This window comes from Apium graveolens, unplaced genomic scaffold, assembly GCF_009905375.1.
Source record: "Apium graveolens cultivar Ventura unplaced genomic scaffold, ASM990537v1 ctg4827, whole genome shotgun sequence".
Taxonomy (NCBI): domain Eukaryota; kingdom Viridiplantae; phylum Streptophyta; class Magnoliopsida; order Apiales; family Apiaceae; genus Apium; species Apium graveolens.
The window spans coordinates 93,875-119,116 of record NW_027418706.1 but is presented as its reverse complement, the minus strand read 5'-3'; the positions used below and the strand labels follow the sequence as shown (position 1 = coordinate 119,116).

Here is a 25,242-nt window from a genome sequence, read left to right as displayed (position 1 = left end):
AAGATGAAACGTGCAATTACATAACTAAAAATCAATTAAGAGTCTATAAAGGAGTTCACTATTTTCGGTGCTCATCAATAAATGGACAGAGGATATGCAGAAACTATAATTTCTTGTTACTGTACGGAGCAAAATATTATTGCATTTGATAGGAATATTTTAAAAAATAAAATGAAAATAAATTGTTAGGACGAGGGAGGTAATAAAAGATTGTCAAAAAGAAACTCTCAAACAGTCAAAGTATGTAGCTGCTGAGAGACAGGACCGGACGATGGAGATGGTTGTGTGTTGTCCTTCTGAGTTTCTGACTTGCAGATATAGATCCTTTTGTTCACGCTAGCAAAATAATACTACTACTGTACTTGTATTAGGGTTTGTCCACCGCATGGGCCAGCATCAAATGAATCCGAGTCGAGTTCTATAGGTGAACCAAGTCGAATTTAATAATTCGGTAAAAAATGATTTTCAAGTTCGGCTCGTTTAATTGAATACGAGTTTGCTCAGGATTAATCGAGTTGAGCTGAGTTAAGCTATCCGTTTATATTCACATATATGTTTTACTCAACCAACTTTAAAGTATAACTAAGTTTTATAGTTTTACGAATTATACCGAGATCAGATAAAAGTCTTTATCCCTAAATTTCAATTTTACAAAGGTGTCGTATAATGATATACACTCATACTCTACACTTGTTTCATAATACTCCCCCCGTCCCTAAAAACGTTTCCTTTTTGTGTTGGAAACGTTTGCCAATGCACACTTTTAATCGTTAATATCTTTAAATTCGTATTAGTATTAAATATAAAAATTTCACTGTATTAAAGTACTGATAAATACGAATCCAACGAGATCACTCATGACTATGTTTGATATTATAGATTAGACGTAAATTAGTAGTTAATCGCTTACCGTGAACAGTACCGAAAGTCAAAAGAGGAAACGTAAATTGGGACGGAGGGAGTATATAACAATTTATTTTTTAAATCCGGTTTTAATAACATATTCAAATTTATTTGAAATAATTGAGAGATTCATAATTTTAGATCTGATACGTTACTTTTAAAATTGTCAATGTCAAAAGTTTATTATATTTTAATATTTTACTTAAATTTGATTTTTGTAAATTACAAGTTATTTAATAGTTTTATGAATGTGTAAACTACCGGAGATGAATAGATCATGATAACAATGTTTAACGGTTAACTTACGAAAAACTATGTGTTTAATTTAGAAATATAAACAAAAAAAAATAAATAATTAAATTATTAATAAACGATAAGAAAAATGCACTAATAAAACTTTTAGGTAGCGCCTAATATTTATTATTTGTAATACTTATAAACTTTATTCAAGCTCATTTGAGTTAGGCAAGTTCGAGTCGAGTCTGAGCTGATTCCGATCTAAACGAGTCGGGTCGAAGAAACAAAAATATGAGATAGGCTCGTTTACTCATCCGAGCTCATTGATCGACTCATTTAACGAAACGCACCGAGTCGGGTTCATTTAAATGATCTGATCTCGAATTTTGTTTACGAACGATTCTGTTTATTTGCAGTCATATGAGCCCGAATTTTCAAACTATTTTTAGAAGATGGATTCTTGTTATTGGTGGAGCTTTTGTGATATAGATGGTCGATAGTCAATAGGGGGCCACCTCAGGCGAAAATGTTGAAAAATGTTGAAAAGACCCCTTATTCAAAAAATTGATTAAAATGCTAAAAAATTTGGGATTAAAAATTGAATAATCAACACACAACTGACCAATAATAGCACCAAAAAAGAAATTATGTTAACAAACATATAAGCTAGTAACATTATTCTTGTTCTAGCGAGTACTTACGATAGTTTTAAAAGCAGAGGCTCTTATAAATATACTAACTATAATCTTATTTTCATCGGCATTTATAAACTTTTTATCACAAAACTAGTTCAAACAATTAACATGTTATGAGATTATTTTGAAATATGTAATCTATTTTAAGCGACGAGTTCTGCAAGATGAATCGTGGGGATGTAAGATGTTGATAAATAATCGTTGGTATAAGATCATGAAATTTGTGGTTCTTGATTTGAGGTAAGATGTTGATAAATAATCGTTGGTATAAGATCATGAAATTTGTGGTTCTTGATTTGAGGGGGATGATTGTTGGGTAGTGTCAGCCCAAGAGTAAATAATAGAAAATTATCTGGTATACGAGACCTTCTGCGAGTTACCAAAAATAAATCTGTGCGGGTTTGGACCAAAGTGGACAATATCATACTAACGTGGAGTTAAGGCCTGCTCAACAAGCCTATTAAATGGTATCATAACCCATAATTCAGTCTTGGATCTTGGGGGTATAATGGGTTGCGGGTTGTACGATATGGTGGGGTTCCCCTTGGTATTCAAGTGGCGGGTTCTGCGAAGTGAATCGTGACGGTGCAAGATGTAGAGAGATAATTGCGGTGTAACATCACAAAATTTTTGATTTTTGATTTAAGAATAAAATTATTGGGTAGTGTCAACCCAAGTACCAAATCGAGTAGATAATAGAAAATTATCTGGTATATATATAGAGCAACCAGTTAACTATATTAGTATGAGCCATTTTGAGATGTGCCAAAAAATAAATTCCTGCGTGCACGATCCAAAACGGTCTATATTATACTAATGTGGAGTTAAAATTTGTTTAGCAAGCCTAACAAATCGAACTTAACTTATTACTCGAGTTCTTCATTGAACACATTCATGCAACTTTTTCATTCAAAATTTTGTAATTCAAAATTATAACAGTGAATCATTAAGATCGGGTACACAATGTCCCCGTAATTTTTACCCTTCATAATTTATTAAGATTTTTCGTATTACCAATTTCTTGTGTTCATTTAATTGTATCTTTACGTCATTGTTGATATAACTTTATACATCACCTAAATTCTGTCCGAGTCAATTTTCTACTTTGCAGGCTTCTGTGTGAAGGAATTATATAATGCACAGATGCAAAATAAGCATTTTTTGTTATTTATAGACTATTTTTTTTGCTAAGCTGATATATATATATAGAAATGAAGAAAAGAATATACAGGGATTGACCCTTGCACTAAGGCATACCTTACCGAGAACTATCTATAATCAATCTAACATGCTAGATTGAAGATAGAAAGCAAAAGAGGGGCCAAAAGACTAGGCTAAACTATTACAAAAAGCGCCTATACAATCTATATTCATAAATTTAGAAGAGCAAATCCTGGCTCTAATATCTGCTAAAATTCCCGTGAGCAACATGCATGGGCTGAAACTTCCTTTGTTATGAGCTCTAGCATTCCTTTCTCGCCAAATATGATAAGTAACCACCTGGACAGCTAGCAAAAAGATAGCCCTGACATAAGATCCCTGAATATTGTCACACTGAGAGAGCAAATCAAACCATGTTCCAGAAATCCAGTTAACCCCGAGGCATTTAGCAATGCCACGCAGAATAAAAGCTGTATAGGGGCAAGAAACAAACATGTGATCATGCGACTCAACACCTCTAACACAGAGAAAAAAATGAGGTAGCACCTGAAGACCAAACCCAAGTAATCTGTCCTGAGTAGGAAGTCTCTTCCAACAAACCAATCACTGAACATGAGCATACCTGAGCACACGCAATTTATGCCAAACAAGATGGTGCCAAGGGGCTTCCAAGCTCCTATACCGAATAATATCCCATATATGCCACACTTTAAGCTTCCTGATGCTAGTGTCAGAGCAAGAAATAGGGTCATTTTTTGAGATGTCAAAATGAGGAAAATCAAAGGTGCGAAGCCACATAGAGATAACCGGAGAAATGTGTCTCAACCGAGGATTAGCAGTTGGGAGCACCCAAGAACCAGTCTCAAAAAGTTTACCCACTTTAAAATCCCAGGGAAGCCCAAGTTGAGACAAGGCAATGTCGTGCTTGTGAGAAGTTAAGGGGGTGTGATGCCACCAAGGATCAAACCAGAATGAAGTATTGAGGCCATTACCAAGCACAAAGATCAAGTCGACATTCCTTAATTTGAGAACTTTACGCCATATCCAGGAGCAGTCAGAGGGAATCTTCATGGTCCAGAAAAACTTATTTTTAAGAGCTGTGCAATTGATCCAAGTCGCCCACAAAGAGGGATGCCTGTCAACAACTCGACAGAGATGCAGTAAGAGCTGGGCCCTGTTCCAATCTGTAGAATCTTTCAACCCCAAGCCCCCTTCACTAAGAGGCACACAAATATTTTTCCAACTTACCCTAACACGTCCTTTGCCAACTGTGCCACCCTTCCAAATTATTTAAAAATATTCATTTTTTCAATTGAATTTGACCTTTATTTTTGTAAGTTTCTCTAATTATTGTTTGATCTTTTATATTTTATCATCATATTATCATGTCTACATGTTCCCGTTAAGTTTTAATCAAGTTCATGTCACATAATTTAACGAAAAATATTTATTTTGACCCAACTTGTAAAATATATAGTTAAATGTAACTCAATTTGAAATGAGTGGTGCAAATAAGATAAAAAATTTGTCAATATTCACCTTGATACATCGTGATGAATCAAGTGATCTAACCGATAATTAACCCTCAAACGTGCGTATGTAAACTTGAGGTTGCATCATTCCACTACGCTAAAAAAATCTACTTACAGTTTAAAATTTGATTAAAAAAATAATATTTTATACCTGTATTTTAAAATAATATTAAAAAAATAATATCTCGGTAGCATAGAAAACAATAATACTTTGTTGATATGATCTCCTACTTGGAAAATATGTATCTCTTTTTAGTTACTCATCTTTGTTCTTCGGGTCTTTCAGCAATTATCAGACACACTTTTGGTTAGAGGATATTTGCATCAGAAAGAAAACAAGTTACTTGATCAAAGATTTGGACAAGCAATTGAGTTACAATAGTATATAGACTAGAGTTGATCAGATGTTACTAAATATGGATGTTGGAGTTTGTAGTTACACATAAATTTAGGTAAAGTTGATGAAATACTGTTAGATTTTGATTGATTATTACTCTATCTTCTCTCCCTGTATCATCAAAAATATAATGCAGGGAAGAAAGCTTACCTGTTGAATCAAGTGTATAAGTATAATAAAATCATAAGAGAACTTCAGATAATAATCTCATGATAAAATAACACTGAAGTTGGATACCAAAGCCATGGCCACCTCTTTGCCTTTTAGAAAATCAAATGTTGTATAATTAATTAGAATCTGGATTGAAGAAAAGCTGGCTTAATGTGCCACCATATGACTTTTATCTGGAATTACATTACCTGAGGATATATCTGATCCACTACTTGACCACAAGGATTCCCTGATAAAACATAAGATTCTGCATTTGATAAGTTTCTTAGGTTTTTTATGAACAATATTTACAAGTTTTTTATTCTCTCGTTTAAATATGCAAAATGATTTTGAGAGATGGAACACAGATATTAATTTCTAGAATTAGCATTCTATAATATATAGTTCAGGTCTCAAATGCAGTGTTGAATACTTACCCCTTGATCACCTCGGAAATTTAAATCACTAGGTGCCACAAATAAATGAGAATTTTCCTCTAATCTGATAGCACCTGCCATAATTTCAGCACCACTGCAGCATCACAAGGCATCCCACTGACCCCAACAAGGTGGATGTTCCTGCTGTTGTGTTTAGCCTTAAATAGAGCATCAAGGTTCACCTCAATTATCCCTCTAAGATTTTTGGTTGAGTTCACGAATTTCTCCCAGGTAGTACTCGGATAGTTCTCGAGAAATGACTAGGCTTTCCTTGAAATCAATTTGAAAGTCAGACGCCGAGGCTTTCTGACTTTCAAATTGAACACATACTCAAGCTTGCTAGAACAGGATTGGTGGCATCAAAAGCAATGCAGGAAAAGAAGGCATCCTAAAATTTGAAGGAGTTTTTGTTGGTGGTGGTTGTCTAATAGTTATAGGTTTAAAATTGTTGACAAAGGTGTTGCAGGCGTTATCTGTGGTGGATTAGTGGCTGCTCAGGCAAAAGGCGCTGTGCAGGGTGAGAAACCAAAGTAACAAATGTGTGCATTCCAATATCAGACAGCGTAAAATCTCATAGTATAGCTTGGCACCATGCCACCATATTCATGTTGAGCAGATTGTGCATCATCTCTAGGGCACTAAACATGTGATCTCTATCCCTGGTAGAACTTTTTTGTTGGCATTATTTATGTTTGTTGCCCCCATCTCAAACTACCACAATATTTACGGAACCATTACAAAGAAGAAAGCCTCAAGCCATCAGGTGATTCAGAACTATTTGGATTGTTTTTCCAATATCAGATCCTCCCAAACTGACTCCCTTATTGGTTTCTTACCTCTGATAATCGAAAAACATCTTAAGGTTTTTACTCAAATAACTAGTTTCAGTCAGTCCAGTGCCTCTTTTGTTTGTATACAGTTGAAAAATACAATGTGCATACTATCATTTGAGGTCAATTATAAAACAACATAAATAGAACAATACATCCAGAATAATCCCTAACCAATAAGGAAAAACTGCAGCTTTGCAAAAGAAGAAATCCTTGCTTTATTTGCACACAGCAAACAATGGATACATAACAATAACCATATATAAGTCTATAACCATCTATACATCCAGTTTGACAAACCAATTGAGTGAAACATGATATATGAGTCACAGATGAACCCATATCAACATTAGGCACACTATACAGTAACAGAAATTTAATCGCAAAAGATAAATAAGAAATATGAACCATTAAGGATCTCAAAATAAAATTTATGTGTTTCCTTCAACCCTTGCATATGTAAGTCCAACACATGCATCAACAAAATCCTCTTCGATAAAATCAGTAGAAAAGATTTGCAACCGATCAGCAATACCCCGAGAGAAGCACTGAGCAATGAAAAGTCTATGATAGTTATGGATTCGGTTGGTCACAGGTTTAACACACAAGATTGGATTGTCAGCTTGTGGTGTAACTGTGTTCTCCACCCTGTAAAAGAATTTCCTAGATGTCACAGGCTGTTGCTCACCCAAATGTTTAATATTACTCTCAAACTTTGTTGATGGCAAATCAGTGTCGATCCAGTTATCCTTCAAATACCCACTACTCCAGAATGGACTGCCTGCCTTAGCTTGAGGAGATTTCCTTGGTTTCCACACACAAATAATCCTCTTTGGCAACAATTCCGAGATTGTCTTTCCGAAGACATGATCATCCTGATGTATTAAAAACTCACCAAGTTCTCCTTCCAAGTACTTCTCAAACTCAGGAGGATCGTCATGCCCAAACTCAGTGCGGATCTCTAGAATTATAATCTCTGACTCCGTCTCAGACAAAAATTTCTTGACATCTTTGATGACTACATCTATGCCATATGTTAAAAGTACCCCATGACATACCTTGCGATCCTCCTGAACACGAACGTCTATAACTCGTGTTCCTCTTACAAGCTGTTGATAGATGGACAAGGATTGGCATTGAGCAAATGGCCTTGTGATTCCTGGAATACCAATCTTGTTGGTTGCAGAATCATGCGTGCCTGGCCATACGATCTTGTTAATGTGCATTTTCTCTGGACCAAGACCTGCCATCCATTTTTTCCTATCAGCAGGACTATAAGTGCTTCCAGGGAAATCAGTTCCACTGCTTTCATGAAGACTATACAAGGTCTTCTTCTCGACGGAGATGGCTTTGCGTCGATCAACCTGTTTGGTCACTTGGGCACCCATTGATAAAACCACACAAGTAGAAGAATTGGAAATGTTACCAGTTGTTTTCCTTGTTTGTTATACAGTCTGTACACAATGATAGAGTTGTTGGTGGACTTGATGAAATGCATATTAACAAATTTAAAAAAACAATTTAATATTGATGATCAGATGATTACAATCAAGGAAGCAATTTCTAATCTTCTTTCCAAATAATTTGATGTTGGTTTTACAATAATTAATCTTTAAGTTTGTCTTTTTGATTGCTGGCCAATTGATTGGCGGAGTTTTTGATTAATGATTAACCTTGGTTGGTCCAACTGTGCGGTTGTCCCAAGCTGTCCAGATTAGATGGATTGGCTTTCATTTTCTTGTTAAGTATGTAGGGTTTGTCACTTGCCAACAATGAACTAGAGGATGATATTACACATCTAACTCTAACCTACACCACAAATAAATGTCTATGAATTATTATCATAGCTTTTGAAATTTGGTTCAACCACCTCATGTCAACAATATTATATAGCTATGAAAAGTAGTTTATTTTTCAAGAAAAACAGCGCGTCTTTTATCTGCAGGACAGACTGGGCAATTATAAGAAGAATTTAACCTTTTTATTCTTTTCACCTTTTCATTTTGAAGCCTAAACTCATGTCTACAGTGATATATGGCCTTACGTTGGCCAAATTGTCGGTTTAAATATATGACACGTAATAAAATTGGTGTCCTGGTATCCGATACGGGTTCATTGCTTGATGCAAGAGTAACACAGATCTGTTATGTGGTATTTGATGCACAGACAAGAGAATTATTAGCTGGAACATCTGACATTTATATTTATACTCAGAAACACAGATAAATAGAACCAATAGCAGCAACTGAGGAAGTGTTACTGGAGAATGCAATTTTTACTGGTCTAATGTTTCTTTTTATTCTTTCATCTGTGAAGACAAAGTTGATGAATACAAAGCAGAGTACTTGGTTCCTTCAGAGCAGAGGAGGAAAACAAACCTTGGGCTCGGCCCACAGGTTTTGACATGAACTCTGGCCCTGCTGTTAATGGGTCATCCATGATTCTGGTCATGCCCAAGAAAATTGGTGACTTGTTATGACAACATTCTACAACTAAACATGCAAGACATGCAACGGGCTGAGTACCTGGTCCATTTCTCATATATTAAAGACAAGCAGCTGGATATATAACTTTAAAAAAAGGACAAAGATACAATGTTCTCTATGCAGTTGAGCAATGTTACATTCTCGGACGCTCTTGAAATGACCTACTGGAAGTAGATTATAGGGACAAAATACATCGAAAATTAAACAAAAACACTATCATGTCTGTAGAGAAATGTAAGATGTACTAGATACGTTGATTTAACAATCGTAGAATCTTTTTAAAAAGATGTGGTAACCCTGTGATTTTTTTCATACAAATGTTGGATAGCATTACAAATACATAGAGAAAGAAACAAGTCCTGATTCAAATGTATGTACTGATAGTAACATTATACCCTACAACTGCATCACCAGTGGCAAGATCGAGTGAATAAGTTTGTGCAATGGCATATCCACGAGCCAACCGAAAAAGTCCTGTTCCACCCACAATGGCCATCTCTCGAACCTGGTTTGCAGCCTGATTGATACTCAACAAGCTAAAAGAACTACCATCATATACACCATCTGTGAACACATAGCTCATGACCATGATTAACCCAAAATCAGTTTGTCCAGCCGAGCCATATAAACCCCTGGCCCTGCCTACTTCTTTAGAAGTAGATTCAGGGCCGACGGTCAGCGGGTCATCGACCATGGTCATTGACCCGAAGCCGGTAAGAGAAGTAGTTCTATTTCGGGGTGGTTGCACCACAGGTATTGCGGAAGGGTTATTTCCACTGAGAATATCATGGAAATAAAATTGAAGATTGGTGACAACTTCTTTTCCGGAATCATCTCTTTTGGCCCAGCTTGTGTCTTGGCTTTGTGTTTCTTGAATGGTGAGTAGTATCAATAGGATTAGCACTGCAGGTAGAGTAAATAATCTAGCCATAACTGTGAAGTATGTTGTGTTTCTCCAGGACTTGGACAGAGTATATAGTACTAGTAGTTGTACTAATTGTGCGTGGGTGGGTGGCTGAATGTTCACACAGATTTCAATCGTTGGGTCATCTACTCCATATTCCATGCGAAGCTACATATACAAAGCAAACACGTTGCATTCACGTTTGTCGGTTTAGCAGCATTGAGATTTTTAATTTACGGCGACTTTTGACTAAAATTAGTGGCGAAAAGTATCATGCTGAAGAACTTTTTCTTTTTTTTTGCTTTTATGTGCATGTGGAGTTGTTCTATTTATTCTATATTTCACATGTTGGTCGTGCCAACAACCATTTCCATTCCAAAGTTCTAAACTGGTAGTTAGATAACCAAATACCAACTTTAATTAGCATTACTGTTAAATCTAACAGTAATCTAACAGTGATAACCAAAGAACAGTCTTGTTCTGACTTTGGTTAAATTAGCCAAATTTTGAAATCATTTATAATTTAAAATGACATGAAATTGAAATAATTTAAATGTTAGTGTGAAATAGAGCTGAGTATAAATTTTGGTTATGAGTAATAAAGTACTGGTACAATGTGTCTTTGACGAAAAACTGAGATTTTTATTTAGGCACTAAAATCCAAAGAAATACAATTTTGAAGACGCTAGGACAATGTTTATAAATTAGTGAGAACAATTCAAGTAGTTGACTCACCGTTCTTCTAAGCAGACCATTCACATCACCCAGGCGGAGGGACTTCTAGTAGGTCTCCAAGTTAATATTAAACGCAAGGAAATTACAAGGAATTTAACATGAATTTGTCATCTTTAACTCGTTAAATATTCTCAGTAATTTTTTACTTTAATGATGTTGGACTATAAGTAAATGGTTTTTCAAGTGTACTCGGAATACAAAGTTCATGACAAGGCCTGTCAAAAAAAAAAAATCATGACACGTGTCACGGGGGTATTAAACTAGGTTCCTTCAGAGAAGAGTGAGTGTCAAACCTTGGGCTTCGTCCCTCAGCCCATGGGCTTTGATGTGTGATGTGACCCAGCTGTTAATGGGTTATTAAGTATATAGGCCCTGCAAAAGAAAGTTGGTGACTAATAGCAGTTTGCCCCAACCGCAATAACTAACAACTCCAGAAGACCTTTTTTAACCACTTAAAATCATGACATGACATGACAATTAACAAGGCCTGTTCGTATATCCTATACTGACAGAGTGCCAGCTTAAGTGCTAGTGGTCTGGGATTGGGAGAGCAATCTATGGATCACAACTGCTATGGTCCAGTAATCAGACCTTGCTATGGTCCAGGCAATCACAAGGTTTGGACAGACATTGCATCCATTAAGCAACAACTCAGGCACCATTAGCAGCTACCACTTCATAAACATGTTTTAAACTCCAAGACTCAACAGGATCCTCATGGAGCATTACTAGCCCTCCACCAAACAGATGTAGATTCTCCCAATTCATCTCTTTTTGTCTAAAATTCTCTCCTGCCCAATCTCCTCTTGCATTTGAGCTCTTCAGTTTCCAATGCTCTTTGCTACTCAAGTTCTATCCTTTCCAGTCCCTCTTTCTTTAAAATTATATTTTATTTCCAGTTTCTGTGATTGTTTTACCTAAGTTTCAAATTGCTTTCTGCACACTTCTGCCAAAAGGGTGCTGCTTCAGTTAATTCTTCTTGGAAAATGCAGATATGGCTTCGATCTGAGGATGTGATCACTAGTGAAGACGATAAGTATTGCCCGGAGAATTTTATTGAAAGAACCAGTTCCGCGCTATCCCTCATTCCACTTGTCTAGCCTGCAGAGACAATAGAATTGTTATTAACACCATCTAAATTGTCATAGATGCATCCTTAATCATGTGGTACAACTGTAGACCCCAAGACACTGCTTTTTAAGAATACGTTGAAAGCATCATCAATGCAGGATGTGAGATTTTTCTGGTCCTGAGTACTATACTTATTACATAATTTTGACAAATAAAATCTAAATATTATAACTTTTACACATTTCCCTCCATGGTGGTATTAAATATAAAGCACAAAGCAACAGATTTGCTAGTTACTACATTGCAGGTGCACTCAATTAAGCTCATAAAATATAAATTCCAAACAAAAGTAGATCTTCAATATCTTAACATTAAAAATTTGGACTGGAAAAAATACTGTTATGCAAAGATTATGGAACATCATCAGCTAAAACAAAATCTCCGTAGTCACAGATAATATACATAGACTAATTAAGTCTGAAAAAATAGGAGTACAAATTTTGATAACCTGTAACAAGTGCATCTTCAGGAGACTTTGCAGTTGACAGTGCAAGATTAGTCCAACTGAAGTGAATAACTTTGAAATGCCATACACAACACGAGCATGAAAAATTTAAAGTAGAAATGTAGGAGGCTTTCTAATTTTGGTTGCTTGCTCAAACCCATAGGCGATTTCTATCAGTTTAGGTTCTGAGCCTTTTAATCCACCAAAGCATATGCCCCGAGGAACCCCAGTAGTATCATATGCAGCAGGGACAGTAATTCCTGGATACCCTCCAATTGCAAGAATAGGAGCACAAAATGGACTTGGAGTCACCAATGCATCAAGCTTATGGTCTCGCATTATCTTTTCAAATCCATCCCTACTCAGTTTTTCTAAATTCAGTGTAGCTTTTTTCTCCTCACTGCCTATACCGTTTGTGGCTTCAGCAGACAATAATATTATCTGTCCGAGTTTGTCTAGCATTTCCTGTAAAACCAATTAGCATGAAAATTATATGCACATCGTTTAACTTGGATATGTACACTTAGTACTTACCAAATCAGAGAATTTCTGGTTGAATGCTATAATATCTGTCAAGGAACGAACTGGGGAAATCACAAGGTCCTCCAAATAAGCATTTATAGATAGCTTGAATTCAGATAACAAGGCTGTTGCTTCGCCACTTGAAGTAGAGTTGAGGATGACACTGATGTTGGGTACTTCAAGATTATCCACCAAAACTGCACCTTTTTGCCTTCAAGAAAACTGAATGTGGTATTGTCATGTAGATTCCGAATTTTAAAAAGGCTTCCGTAATATATACCACTACATAATTTTTCGGGGACTACGTTACCTGAGTGTCCTGAAATGTTGCTCAAAAGCTAGTGTTAACTCAGAATCAGTTATAAAGCTAAAAAATGGATTTCTGACTATCCCCAATCTTTTTCCAGCAAGGCCATTAATCTTTAAGAATTGAATGTATCCATCTGTTGGAATGTACTTTGATGCCTCTCTTGTTGCATTAGCATCATTTGAATCATAACCTGCTATTGTCTCAAGAACATAGACTGCATCTGCTACACTTCTGCAGATAGGCCTGTTCCCACAGGAATGTATATGATTAGCTTGCAAATATTTAATCTGTTATACCGTAAATTTTCAGAGATTACTCTATTATCTACCCGACTGTGTCTTGTCTAGGAGAGATTGGAATGACACCAGATCTGCTAGTGAGGCCAACAGTCGGTTTAATTCCCACTACAGCATTGAAGCTGGCAGGACATAAGATGGAACCATCAGTCTCCGTGCCCAGTGATAGCGCTGCCATATTTGCAGCTACGGATATGGCTGATCCACTACTTGACCCACAAGGATTTGCTGATAAAACATAGGGATTCTGCATGTGATAACTTGTGTCAGTTTTCCTATAAAGTTTTATACAATTTTTATCCTCTTATCTAGTATGCCACATAATTCTGAGGATGGAACTTACATATTTGTTTCAAGATTTACCAATACTATAGTATGTGGTTTTTCAAACTTCTATGTATAGCGTTGAATCTTACCTTCCCTCGACCGCCCCGGCCACTCCAACCACTAGGAGCAGTAAGTGAACGAAAATTTGCCCATTCACTCAAGCTAGCCTTCCCTAATATGATAGCACCTGCCTGCCTTAATTTCAGCACCACTGCAGCATCACGAGGCACCACTGATCCCAACAAGGCGAATGATCCTGCTGTTGTGTTAAGTTTGTCTTTTGTAGCAATTAAATCCTTGAGTAAAACAGGAATGCCATGTAGATAGGGCAATGGCACATATGAATTCACTTGCCTTTCTTTGTCAGCTTTTTCAGCCTCAAATAGAGCATCAGGGTTCACCTCAATGATCCCTTTAAGATTCGGGTTGAGTTCACGAATTTTTGCCAGGTAGAACTTAACAAGTTCCCGAGAAGTGAGTAGATTTTGCTTGAAAGCAATTTGAATATCATACACTGAAGCCTCCTGGATTGAGAATGCATCACAAGTTCCTGAGCTTGCTACAAAAAATGAGGCTAAAAAAAGCAGTAATAGCGAACAAATGTCCATTTTGTTTCTTTGCATTTCAGAAAAAAACGAGCATTATTCCAACATCTTGCACATTAAACTTGCTTTAGAAGTGTTTATGTAGTTAAAATAGGAGTGACGTAAGCACATACATAATAAGGTATCTTCTAATTTATTTATATATCTCCTGTGATTGAAAATGCTTAACTAGTGTTTGGTGTATTGCAATAGCATTTGTCAACTTCTGCCGGCCATGGATACCGGGCTAATTCAAATCACTCCTGCTAATGTGCTGACAGCAATTTAATTGGCATAATTACAGTGGAGACTTGGCATTGAAAGGTTCAATGCCAGGTCTCCAAGGCCAAGGGGCAGCGCAATGTAGTTGGAATATGAAACATAATGAAGTGTAAATATATTTGTGTTTACAGTGGTGTAGAGTACTGACAGATTAAACGTACTTGTAATCTGTCCAAACGTGCGTTCTTGAGTTGTAGACTCATTCATGGGACATAGATAACAAGAATATGCCACTTTTTGGAATTGAAATAGTAGCATCTTCTAGTTCAAACCATAAAAACTGGAGAATTTAACTATTAGCACCTAGATTGATGAAAATAGCACAAGCCATCTTACTGCAGGTCTACATAATAGTATCCTTCAACCACACACAATGCACATATACTCACACATTTCGATTCCATATTAGTTTGTTACTTCTATTATTTTTTTTAGAATACGTCTGGCCGGCAGATAATTGCTGCATTGTTGCGGTGTACCTTACCAGACATATTATCTGCAATAAGGACTGATGATACATGTTCCATATGTGAGCACAGGGGGCGGGACCGAGCTCAAGGTAAAATCGAGTCATACAATTCTGTGAGTAACAACATTTCAATATACGTAGATTGTAGACATGTTTCAGTTGCAAGGAGTGGAAGGAATTGCAGTTGGCATACCTGGAATTAGCCTGCATGAAGCATAGTCATGATACTCCTAGTTAACACCTTTAGAGCCATTTTTGTATGTGTGATCTGCGGAGGATGAAGCGGAAACTGAATATCTGAGTAGTCTGGATTGCAGTATATGAATATTTAAGAGCAGCTCACAAGTTCCGTTCACCAAACCCAGTGTCATATCTCCCCGATTTCCTGGCAGCTACTTCACCCAAAGGCGAAAACAGAAGGGTACATCCAAATCAGGTCTTAGTACGCTCCAGTAACATCTGTTATCTGGCATTTTTAACACCTGCAATGACATTTTGTTGATTTTTAGTAAAATTATGGAATATACAGAACACTAAATTTTGGTATTAACCAAAATTTCCCAGAAAGATTTCTTGCAAGAACAGGGATTGGTAGGCATCAAAAGCAATGCAGGGATATTAAAGCATCATAGGAGTTGAAGAGTATTCAAAATGGTGATTGACCAATGGTTGTCGTACATTCAATAGTCAGTGAATGAAGAAGACGCCGACGCAGGCATCATCTGAGGTGGGGATAGCAGGTAGCTGCAGGCAAAGGAGCTGAGCTAGGAGTCACATAACCAATGTACTAACAATGTGCAATTTCAAACATCCCTAAGCTTCACACTAAATTCATACCCTATAAGCTTTCCCTAACCATTGTTTATTTAGCTTAAGCATTAAAAAGAATACAACCTGCATTTTATCAAATTGACTTTTAAGTTTTAAGTAGTATTAGGCCTGTCAATTTACAGGAGTTTTAAGAGAATGCATGAATATGATTCACATTCAAAAGGCCAGTCATTATACTCCATTAATTTCTTTCAGTAAATTACAATTAATCAAACACTTAACAAAAACAACATAACAATAATAAATCAATGACACAAGATAACAAATATTGAAAAACCTAAATTTATTTCATCAATTCAGATAGTTCTGATACATCACCAACACCGATCGATAACATAAAACCCTCGCTACTGCTAATAATAATAATACTAATAAGGATAGATAGATAGGATAATAAGATACGATTGACTCGGGATAATCTGATATCCGATCTAACACTGTCCGCAATCAGCAATGGTAACAGGCTTGGAAGTCTTGCCACTGTCAGATCCAAACTTCTCAATCTCCTTAACAACGTCCATTCCTTCAACAACTTTTCCAAACACAACATGCTTTCCATCCAGCCAATCAGTCTTCGCCGTACATATGAAAAACTGTGATCCATTCGTCCCAGGTCCTGCGTTCGCCATCGACAATATTCCAGGTCCAGTGTGCTTCTTCTCAAAATTCTCGTCCGCAAACTTCGTGCCATAGATCGACTCGCCTCCAGTGCCGTTTCCGGCTGTGAAGTCGCCGCCCTGGCACATGAATCCCGGAATCACACGGTGAAAGCTTGAGCCTTTGTAGTGTAACGGTTTTCCGGCTTTTCCGACGCCTTTCTCGCCGGTGCAGAGTGCTCGGAAATTCTCTGCCGTCTTGGGAGTGGTGTTAGCGTACAGCTCCATCACGATCTTCCCAGCCGGAGTACCACCGATCGCCATGTCAAAAAATACCTTAGGGTTCGCCATTGCTGCTCAAAAAAGTATAGATACAGAAATTTATATGTATAGACTGGTTGCTGTGATGAAGCGCATCGGAAGAGTGAGGAAGATGAGAGTTTATATAGCGGGTTGGTGCAGGGTTTATCCGGGGAAAGCGAATCTGAGCCGTTGAATTAGGACACGTGTTGACTGATATGGACACAGATTTACCAGGGTTTGGTTAAGAGTTAACTATGGTTGGGTGATAGCACTTTCGATTAGATAAGGCCAAATTAGCAGAAGCTGAATGACATGACACGTAGCTTCTAGATTGTTCCTACAATTGTTTCATGTTTATCACGTGATGTACTCTATTTTTAATTTAGAACAGCTAAAATGTATTAATATATCTTACTTAAAATATACTAACTTTATACCAGGATAATTTATAAATATTTTTAAAAAATTGTTTTTTTTTTAAATTTTTGTTTGTTAATTTAGTCTTATAATTTAATTTTACTTACTTTTAACGGTAACATATTCTTAAACATGTAAAATAATATATAATATATTTTTAAGTTTTTCTATATTTGTTAACTTATTTACACTTATATTTTTGTAAAATATTAATTTTAATAAATCTAAATATCTACTTTTTGTATAATTTTATATTACATTTGTTAATTTTTTTTAGCATAAACACTGAAAATACATGTGTAAATGAAATTTTTAACTAAAAATTTTAAAATCATCTTAAATGTTATTTTTGATAACATGTCTATGTGGTCATTCTTATTTTACCAAAAAATAGTGTAGTAAATTTTACTTTTACATATTTGTTATTAGTATTTTTTCTAATTTACATATTTTTAAATTATATTGTATATAATACATTTTTAAACATTTCAAGTAATATATAATATATTTTTAAGTTTTTGTATTCTTTTTGTAGTTGTTATATTATAGTTATTATATTTTATATATAAACTTGTTACATTTTTCCGTTGTAACTTGATTGTCTACGATCTACATCTTAGTATTTTCTTTGGAATTTATATTTATTTATGTATTATATATATTTTTAATTATCTTAAAATTTTATATATTATAATATTTTAACTTTAATTAATTTCTCTTTATTGTCAATAATTACGTATTATAAGAGTTTATTGTGAAAATTACCTTTTTCATAGGGGTCGGGGAGTTTTATATATAATTTTAACTGCTGAAATGACATTGTTAGCCATGACTAGAGATGCACAAAAGGGACACCGGGCCGGGTTTTGATCGGGCCTTAAAAATCCCGGGTTTTGACTTTGACCGGGCCGGGTCGGGCTTTCCGGAAATGTCAAAGCCCGTTTGGACCCTCGAGGCGGGCCTAATCGGGCTTTTTTTCGGGCCGGATCGGGCCGGGCTTTTTTCTAATTTAAATCGGATCTTGTATTATTAAAGATTCCGAAGAATACATGTGTTACCGACTAGATCATTGTAAAAATGTATTAGTTTACATGGAATATTTTAGGAAAACATTACTTCGTTGAAAACATTTAAGTTCGGCAAAAAATAAACATGTTTATATAATATATTTTATCATTGTTATGATAACATTGATAACAATGATATCATTGTTATGATAACAATGATATCCAAATATTCGTGACAATGATATCCAAATATATATATTATACTTATTATATATTCTTTCATTATTTATGCAACGAAGTATATAAATAATATTATTAATCACAAATATGTAAATATATATGTGTTTAAAGTATTATTTATATTTATAGTAAATATGAATTTATAAATATATAAGAAAATATATTAGAATAATCAGATTATAACCGGGCTTTTTTCTGGCTCTTAATCGGGCTGGGCCGGGCCGAAGCCCGGGCTTTTAACCGAACTGAGCCGAGCCGGGCCGGGCTTTGCCTAAAAATATAGGGCCCGTCGAGGCCCGAAGCCCGGGCCGGGACCGGGCCGGGCTTTAACCGAGCTGGGCTTGACCGCGCTTTGACCGGATCGGGCCGGGGCAGATTTTCGGGCCCGGGCTTTTTGTGCATCTCTAGCCATGACGAACAACCCACACAATCGTGCCATATTAACTCCCTTACACAATTATATATATAATATAACATATTTACGTTTAAAAATACTTAAAAGTATTATTATTTTATTCCTAAATTATTTAATTATTTAGGAATGTATTGAATATTTACATATTATATTTTTACCTTCTTTAATATTAGTTTTAGGTTTATTAATATAGGTATCGTGTTACACGCCTTATCAACTTTATTTTTTTTCAAAATAAATTACTGCTTTATCCGTAACGACTAAATCATACCATCCTTTACTCTAATTATATATCTATGTTATACTATTATAAGCAGAACACCCTTTATTTGGTAATGGTTTGTTTGGTACAGTTATTTGGTACGACAAATAACAACCGTCAGATCTAAAGTCAGAAAGATTAGAACCGTTAGATGCAATAATAAAATATTATTATATTAATATTTAAACTGTTTTTTATGGATTTAGGGTTCGAACCCCGTCAACAGCTTATAATATTTAAACTTTTATATTCTTTATTTTAACAATTTCTACAAGTTCAGGGCTCGAGTCCCGTGAACAACATATTATATTATATTATTTATTTTCAGTCAAGTCTCAAATTATTATAAAACATATATTGTCATAACTTATAATGTTCTTCAATTTATTTTTCAACTATTAAAAATTATATTATTAAAAATTATCGAATGTTAAAAACAATCCGTGCATTGCACGGGTTATAGGCTAGTACTCCCTCCGTCCTTTTGATTTGTTATCAAAATTAAAAGGATTGGGCACCGAGATTAAGAAATATGTATAAAGTAGTGAAAAAGAGAAAGAAAAGTGAGTGAAGTGGTGAGTCCCATTAATTTTTAATGTATAAAAGAGAGATAGTGGAGATAAAAGTAGTGTGAAAGAGAAAAAAAAGTGGAAAAATGGAGGGACCCATTGACTATTTTTGATAAGTTTTGAAATGTAAAGGAATGGATGAGACATCCAAAAAGGAAAGTGTAAAGAAATGAAAAATACAGAGGGAAGTAGGATATAATATAAGGTACCAGTGTATACATTGCTGGACTATTATTTGATGGGTTTTCTAAGACAAATGGGACCAAAATGTTCCAAAAATTTTATTGGGCTTTCCTTGACATATTCACCTGCCTGGCCGAAGCCTAGCCTTATAAATTCACCTTAACTTACACATGACTTCTAGGCAGCTTTTGTATCATAAAAGTTTGACCTTTGACTTGGTAAATAAAATATAAATGTAATATTAATTACAAATTATTTTTCCGTTCTCAATAATCGGTTATAATTCCAGTGATAGGCTATTTCCTCTCATTTCCTTCCAGAGAAAAAGTATTAAACTTATTCTCACGCAGGTGCTGATATGCATTGTACTCATTTTCCGGAGAAGAATGATTTGTTGCTAGAAAATTTCTAATATATAGGTCATGTTTGTTTAATGGTATTAAGCACGGGATAATATTATAATCTTTTAAATTTTTCAATTCAATGTTTGTTTTATAAAAAATTAGTGAAGAGTTATCAAACGATTACAATCCTTTAAATTATCCTATCCCATGTTTCTTTTGTTGGAGAAGAGGATAAAAATATAATCTCAGCACTAATGCTGGGTGAGAGGAGGTATTATATTATATCCTCCGTCATTTTTTAAAAGATTATAATCCCGCTCATTACAAGTCATTTTTTAAAAGATTATAATCCCCCTCATTATTATCCCATATGAAACAAACATAAGATTAAAAAATTTAAAAGACTATATTCCAATCTCAAGTACTATCCCACAAAACAAACATATGATAAAATTTTAAAGAATTATATTTCAATCCTACATTTAATCCTTCAAAACAAACTTATGATAAGATTATTTAATCCATAGGACTAATTTTGATGGGATTATTATCCCTGATTATAATCCCACGAAACAAATACGACCATAGTGTATAAAACTAAACATCACATAAATCATTTACAGAGCTTGAAACAATGAACTAAAGGTTTCATGTGAGCGACGATGCCTTTCTGTTCGTGTTCAACAGGATAATTATATTTACAGTGGTTTGAGCATGGATTTTTTTGGTACATAGTAGTACTAAATAGTAAATACTAATGTGTTTTAAATAATACTTTCAGTAAGACTATGATGTTGTGTTTTGCACTCTACTTTTGATTCATTTACCTATCATTTCCTATGTTAAGAGCATCTCCGATGGGGGTGGCAAGAGGGGTGTCAACGCCACCACGTGTCATGACAAGTTACATGACGAGTTATGTTCATGCTTTTCGCTATATGTACATAAAAGACCACATAAAAGTCTCTACTAAGAATTATTTCTATTGCTGATCATTGTTTTAAAATTTGAACAGCCTTCAGTTTTCATTGTTTTGCTTTGATGAGAACTCTTCCTACAATGCTTTTGGCATATAATTCGTAGGGATTCTGTGAGACCCTTTACTGATCTACTTCCGACTTCATTTAATTTAGTTTCAGATTCAGAAGAAAAACTATGTATTCTTCAAAAGAAAATCATGTATTGATTCAAACAGAAATGAAATGCTCAATAAATTACAAATGAAATTGAAACTACCATAAACATATAAGCACGTCACACGCAGGAACTTTGTTTAGACTGCCACAGTCCACAAGCACTCAGCAGCACTTCCAAGTCTTCAACTACATATCTATCTCCACAAAGGTTTTTATTATATGTTGCAATAAGGAATTTAAACGAGAGGTTATGCAGCAGACTAAACATCTTATGTAAATGTCACTCATGCACAGCAACAACATGCATGGAAGCTTCAATTTAAGGACGGTGAGGGAAGTGAGGTGGAAGGGGTGGGAAGTACTTCATCTTAGGGTGGTGGAAAAACTTGGGAGGTAGAACAATGGGTGGGCAAGGCTTCTTATAAATAGGTATAGGCGGATGTGTATAAACCGGTTTTGGTGTATAAACTGGCTTTGGCGTATAAACTGGAGTTGGGGGATGTGTATAAACTGGTTTTGGAGTATAAACCGGCTTTGGCGTATAAACGGGAGTTGGGGGATGTGTATAAACTGGCTTTGGAGTATAAACTGGTTTTGGCGTATAAACGGGAGTTGGGGGATGTGTATAAACCGGCTTTGGTGTATAAACGGGCTTTGGGGTATAAACGGGAGCTGGGGGATGTGTATAAACGGGCTTTGGTGTATAAACGGGCTTTGGGGTATAAACGGGAGCTGGGGGATGTGTATAAACCGGCTTTGGTGTATAGACTGGTGACTTGTGAAAGTACTTCTTCCATTTCTTTTTCCAAGGGTGATCAGCCAAAGGTGGAAGGTACTTTTTCCATGGGTGTGGAGTCAAGGGGGGTAGTGATGGCTTAGGAGAGTACTTGTACTTGTATTTCCACAAGAAGGCTGAAGTGCACACAGGTGTTGAGAATTTTAGTTTTCCAGCAGTACTAAAGGTGTGCTTTTCATTAACTTTCGACTGGAAGACAATCTTTGATGACTCTATGCCATTGTGAGCAGGGCATGGAGCTAATGATGCACCGTGAAGTTGTGCATAGCATTCTTCCTTGAGTTTTCCATCTTCCAAAATTTCCTTTGGAAGACTCACCGTGAATTTTCCTTCTTTGTCAAGCTCTCCAACTCCCCTTGTTTGGAAATGTCCTTCATTGGATTTGCAGTCCACTGTCACCCGAAGCCCTGCATGCACATTTCAATTGAGTATATCATCCAATTATCATGGTTCACTACTAAACTACATATTGTGCATATATGAAGCCATAAGACCAATTTGGTTGATAATAGCTTTGAAATAGAATAAATGCATGAAGTGCTTAAAGAACAACAAAAAAGAACAATTTGTATAAATACCAGAAAAGGCTTGGCTAGTCTTGATGTTACTTTCTGCACAGTCTGCACATTCTCCTAGTCCAACAACCTCAACTGTCTTATCATCCCCATAACAGAAGCTCACAGAGACCAATAATGAAACCAAAGCACCAATCAGTACGCATCTGGAAACAGAAAGAATCCGCATTGAAAACCCCTCAGACCCTGGAAAAAACCCTTAAAAAGGTTCAAGATTACAACAAATTGTATCCCTGAAACTGATCTGAAGCTACAAGCTTCTTTAAATGAGTGTGTATTAGAGTCCAAAGGAGCAATCTTATATATAGTGATCTTAAGGAGGTGGCTTAATTAAAGACCGACAAATTTATCAAGCCCACTTGAAGCTAGGGACCCATGGTGCTTAATTTCTGCTTAAGGTTCACCAGCAAATTTGGTCATTGAAACCTGGCATTATCAATGACTTAATGACCCTCAACTGTATACACTACACATTAGTTACCCTATGGCATACCAATTCTAAGTATAAAGCTTTGTTCTTATTAGAAACTTGTACAAATTTAAAACATCTTAGTTTCTTAGGAATTTCAAGAGCATTGAACAATGCTTATTTACTCCTAGGACACTGTCCCTTTGGCATACAATAAATCATCTAATAAATATAAAATTTTAAACTGGAGATAGTAATATGCTGATATTTATATACATTGCTACACTGCAAGTGCATTGACATAGTGACATTGTACTTTTCAGTTCATCTCTAGATTTTACATTTTTACCTTTAAGAAATTAAGTTTCTACTAGATATTATTTGTTCTGATTTGATGAATCTAATACATGTATATAATGATAAATTATGGCAGCATACAGATAATTTCTTCGAGTCTGGTTCTGAATTTTGTCCCTTAACAGATGTGGTGCCCTTTCTTTCAGAAAAATCTGTAATTTACTGTAAAAAAACTTTCACAAGTTATCTGGAAGTCATCCGTAAAATTTTAATCTCGACAAGAATAATATAGCAGTAAACATGAGTCTAAAATAGCTTCCTGTAAACCTCTGTTTCTACTCAACTTACAACTTTAATAATTTACTTGTTAAATGTTAATCAACTTTTTTTTAAATATCTTCTTGCAGAGAGAGTAGTAGGTTCTGCTGGTTAACAATGTCATATCTTTCATCAAGCAAATTTTTTGTGTTACCACTCACAGTAAATTAAGTTGGACTTCTATCTCTAGAAAGAGGGTTGATGTCTGCACCAAAAAGTTTCTACAAAAATACAAATGAGTAGGTATTAATCAGATCATTAGTTTAGGATTTTCTACAAAAATACAAATTAGTAGGTATTAATCTGATTTTGTACTCTGGCATCAACCTTGTATAATTAATTTGGGCAAGGTTCAGTTTGTCAAACTAAATGACAGCATGATAGCATTAATTAGCATATGAACAGATCTTCAACCCCCAACAATGTGATTGCCATTTAGTTAGAGTAGAATCTCTTGTTAAGAGTTAGATTTGTGATGCCGTCAATGCCATAATGCAGCAACATTAGTTGGTGATAGATTGGGGAGGCTGTTTAATATTTCTCCAACCGTAAACTACATAATTATGTTCTAGTTTTGGTTAGTTTCATATACTGTACTAGAAAGGCCAGGTCCTACTTGGTTTGATACGATGGTCAATTATCGGTCAGGTCACATTATCAGAGTATCGCCATGTTATCATGTTAAAAACGTAAAATGCTAAAAATTCTGCAGTAGAGTCCTGTCGATTGTAGTCGTGTAAAAACTACTTCAAATTCTGTTGCAGAAAGTTTATGCCCACCTGCACAGGTTCTCTCTTCTTACCACTGAATTTGGCCATTCATTATTTTCTAAATTTTCCTTAATCCTTCTTGGTGCAAACTTATTTATCTCAGCTAATAGAGTGTGGGAAGAAACTGTGATCTTTTATGCATCGACAAGAGCTTGCCTCGTCCACTATATCATATATCACAGTCTAACTCGTGACTTCACAGTGGGTTCTATATCGCAATAAGTCTGCAAATACTAGTTTTATCATTATATTACGGTCTACTTAATTGCAGACCCCCCCCCTGTTTAACTGCAACTCCACAAGGTTGCATAATGTGTTGGTTGGAACTTACAAACAGCTGGGTAATACTGTGGCATCACTATTATCACCAGTCCCATATTTAAGATTTCTTCATTTTCCCCGTCTTACAGATTATAATCATATACCGAAATAGTTTGTGATTAGTGTGGTCTGTCTAGACTTCATGATTAACCCAAAATCATGTATACTCTGCCTACCAGCTAGTTGGTTGCTCTTTTTTGTTACAGAAAAGCAATTTTTTACACCATCAACAAAGTATATAAACTTAACATATAGTTAGTTTTCTCAGATTAACAACTGAATAGAGTGGACTGGCAAAATTCATGCTGCAAGTAGTAAGGGTAAAAATGTTAATTACACTTGTCGCGATAATTACATGCATCAAGTTAGTTTTTTTTTTTTTTGATCTGACTTCATCCAACAGTCGAATAGGTTGCCAGAAAAGTACAAAATGGCAATTTAGCAGTAAACATGATGCAGCAAAATCCCGAAACAAAAGCTTCAATCCAGCAAAATTGCTCAACGGCATAGACTACAATCAGCAAATGATCATCACAACAAAAAAAGTTGAATCAATCAAATGATGATGCTACTGTATTAACTATTAAGTAAATTCAATTGCACAAATGAACAACATATCA

At 35.4% G+C, this 25,242-nt stretch overlaps 6 protein-coding genes across 10 annotated transcripts; all 6 read right to left on the bottom strand.

Moving 5' to 3' along the window:
- Positions 1 to 3,164: 3,164 nt before the first annotated feature.
- On the bottom strand, positions 3,165 to 5,593 carry LOC141702266 (uncharacterized). The gene is made up of 3 exons (XM_074505963.1): positions 5,513 to 5,593; positions 3,619 to 4,274; positions 3,165 to 3,513 (listed from the first exon to the last, which is right to left on the bottom strand). Exons 1-3 carry the CDS (start codon positions 5,591 to 5,593, stop codon positions 3,165 to 3,167), a joined length of 1,086 nt encoding a protein of 361 aa, XP_074362064.1.
- A 943-nt stretch (positions 5,594 to 6,536) lies between these two features.
- On the bottom strand, positions 6,537 to 7,893 carry LOC141702261 (uncharacterized). The gene has a single exon (XM_074505956.1). The coding sequence runs from the start codon at positions 7,728 to 7,730 to the stop codon at positions 6,774 to 6,776; it is 957 nt and encodes a 318-aa protein (XP_074362057.1). The 5' UTR covers positions 7,731 to 7,893; the 3' UTR covers positions 6,537 to 6,773.
- A 1,158-nt stretch (positions 7,894 to 9,051) lies between these two features.
- On the bottom strand, positions 9,052 to 9,951 carry LOC141702249 (dirigent protein 23-like). Its single transcript, XM_074505939.1, has one exon. The coding sequence runs from the start codon at positions 9,892 to 9,894 to the stop codon at positions 9,193 to 9,195; it is 702 nt and encodes a 233-aa protein (XP_074362040.1). The 5' UTR covers positions 9,895 to 9,951; the 3' UTR covers positions 9,052 to 9,192.
- Positions 9,952 to 10,370: 419 nt separating this feature from the next.
- LOC141702254 (putative amidase At4g34880) lies at positions 10,371 to 15,781 on the bottom strand. 5 transcript variants are annotated; one of them, XM_074505947.1, is made up of 8 exons: positions 15,027 to 15,781; positions 14,849 to 14,944; positions 13,588 to 14,022; positions 13,204 to 13,418; positions 12,876 to 13,118; positions 12,578 to 12,776; positions 12,047 to 12,508; positions 10,371 to 11,568 (listed from the first exon to the last, which is right to left on the bottom strand). In XM_074505947.1, exons 2-7 carry the CDS (start codon positions 14,936 to 14,938, stop codon positions 12,152 to 12,154), a joined length of 1,539 nt encoding a protein of 512 aa, XP_074362048.1. In that variant the 5' UTR covers positions 14,939 to 14,944; positions 15,027 to 15,781; the 3' UTR covers positions 10,371 to 11,568; positions 12,047 to 12,151. The 5 variants fall into 5 exon arrangements, with proteins under 5 accessions (XP_074362048.1, XP_074362045.1, XP_074362044.1 ...); XM_074505944.1 differs by having other exon boundaries at positions 14,849 to 15,101; positions 15,177 to 15,781; XM_074505943.1 differs by having other exon boundaries at positions 14,849 to 15,315; positions 15,512 to 15,781.
- Positions 15,782 to 15,930: 149 nt separating this feature from the next.
- Positions 15,931 to 16,696, bottom strand: LOC141702257 (peptidyl-prolyl cis-trans isomerase 2). The gene has a single exon (XM_074505950.1). The coding sequence runs from the start codon at positions 16,609 to 16,611 to the stop codon at positions 16,096 to 16,098; it is 516 nt and encodes a 171-aa protein (XP_074362051.1). The 5' UTR covers positions 16,612 to 16,696; the 3' UTR covers positions 15,931 to 16,095.
- Positions 16,697 to 21,158: 4,462 nt separating this feature from the next.
- On the bottom strand, positions 21,159 to 22,783 carry LOC141702255 (uncharacterized). The gene is made up of 2 exons (XM_074505948.1): positions 22,511 to 22,783; positions 21,159 to 22,339 (listed from the first exon to the last, which is right to left on the bottom strand). Exons 1-2 carry the CDS (start codon positions 22,674 to 22,676, stop codon positions 21,456 to 21,458), a joined length of 1,050 nt encoding a protein of 349 aa, XP_074362049.1. The 5' UTR covers positions 22,677 to 22,783; the 3' UTR covers positions 21,159 to 21,455.
- Between the last annotated feature and the right edge of the window lie 2,459 nt (positions 22,784 to 25,242).

Excerpts from the sequence above, each read along its gene's own strand:
- LOC141702249 (XM_074505939.1), bottom strand. The coding sequence starts at position 9,894 with ATGGAATATGGAGTAGATGACCCAACGATTGAAATCTGTGTGAACATT.
- LOC141702261 (XM_074505956.1), bottom strand. The coding sequence starts at position 7,730 with ATGGGTGCCCAAGTGACCAAACAGGTTGATCGACGCAAAGCCATCTCC.
- LOC141702257 (XM_074505950.1), bottom strand. The coding sequence starts at position 16,611 with ATGGCGAACCCTAAGGTATTTTTTGACATGGCGATCGGTGGTACTCCG.
- LOC141702254 (XM_074505944.1), bottom strand. The coding sequence starts at position 15,043 with ATGCAGGCTAATTCCAGGTATGCCAACTGCAATTCCTTCCACTCCTTG. Across the intron at positions 13,419-13,587 it reads GCCGGGGCGGTCGAGGGAAG|AATCCCTATGTTTTATCAGC; the intron begins GTAAGATTCAAC and ends TATCACATGCAG. Across the intron at positions 12,777-12,875 it reads CAACATTTCAGGACACTCAG|GCAAAAAGGTGCAGTTTTGG; the intron begins GTAACGTAGTCC and ends GTTTTCTTGAAG.
- LOC141702266 (XM_074505963.1), bottom strand. The coding sequence starts at position 5,593 with ATGGCAGGTGCTATCAGATTAGAGGAAAATTCTCATTTATTTGTGGCA. Across the intron at positions 4,275-5,512 it reads ATTTCCGAGGTGATCAAGGG|GGTGGCACAGTTGGCAAAGG; the intron begins GTAAGTATTCAA and ends ATAATTTGGAAG. Across the intron at positions 3,514-3,618 it reads CATAAATTGCGTGTGCTCAG|AGGTGTTGAGTCGCATGATC; the intron begins GTATGCTCATGT and ends TCTCTGTGTTAG.
- LOC141702255 (XM_074505948.1), bottom strand. The coding sequence starts at position 22,676 with ATGCGGATTCTTTCTGTTTCCAGATGCGTACTGATTGGTGCTTTGGTT. Across the intron at positions 22,340-22,510 it reads GACTAGCCAAGCCTTTTCTG|GGCTTCGGGTGACAGTGGAC; the intron begins GTATTTATACAA and ends ATGTGCATGCAG.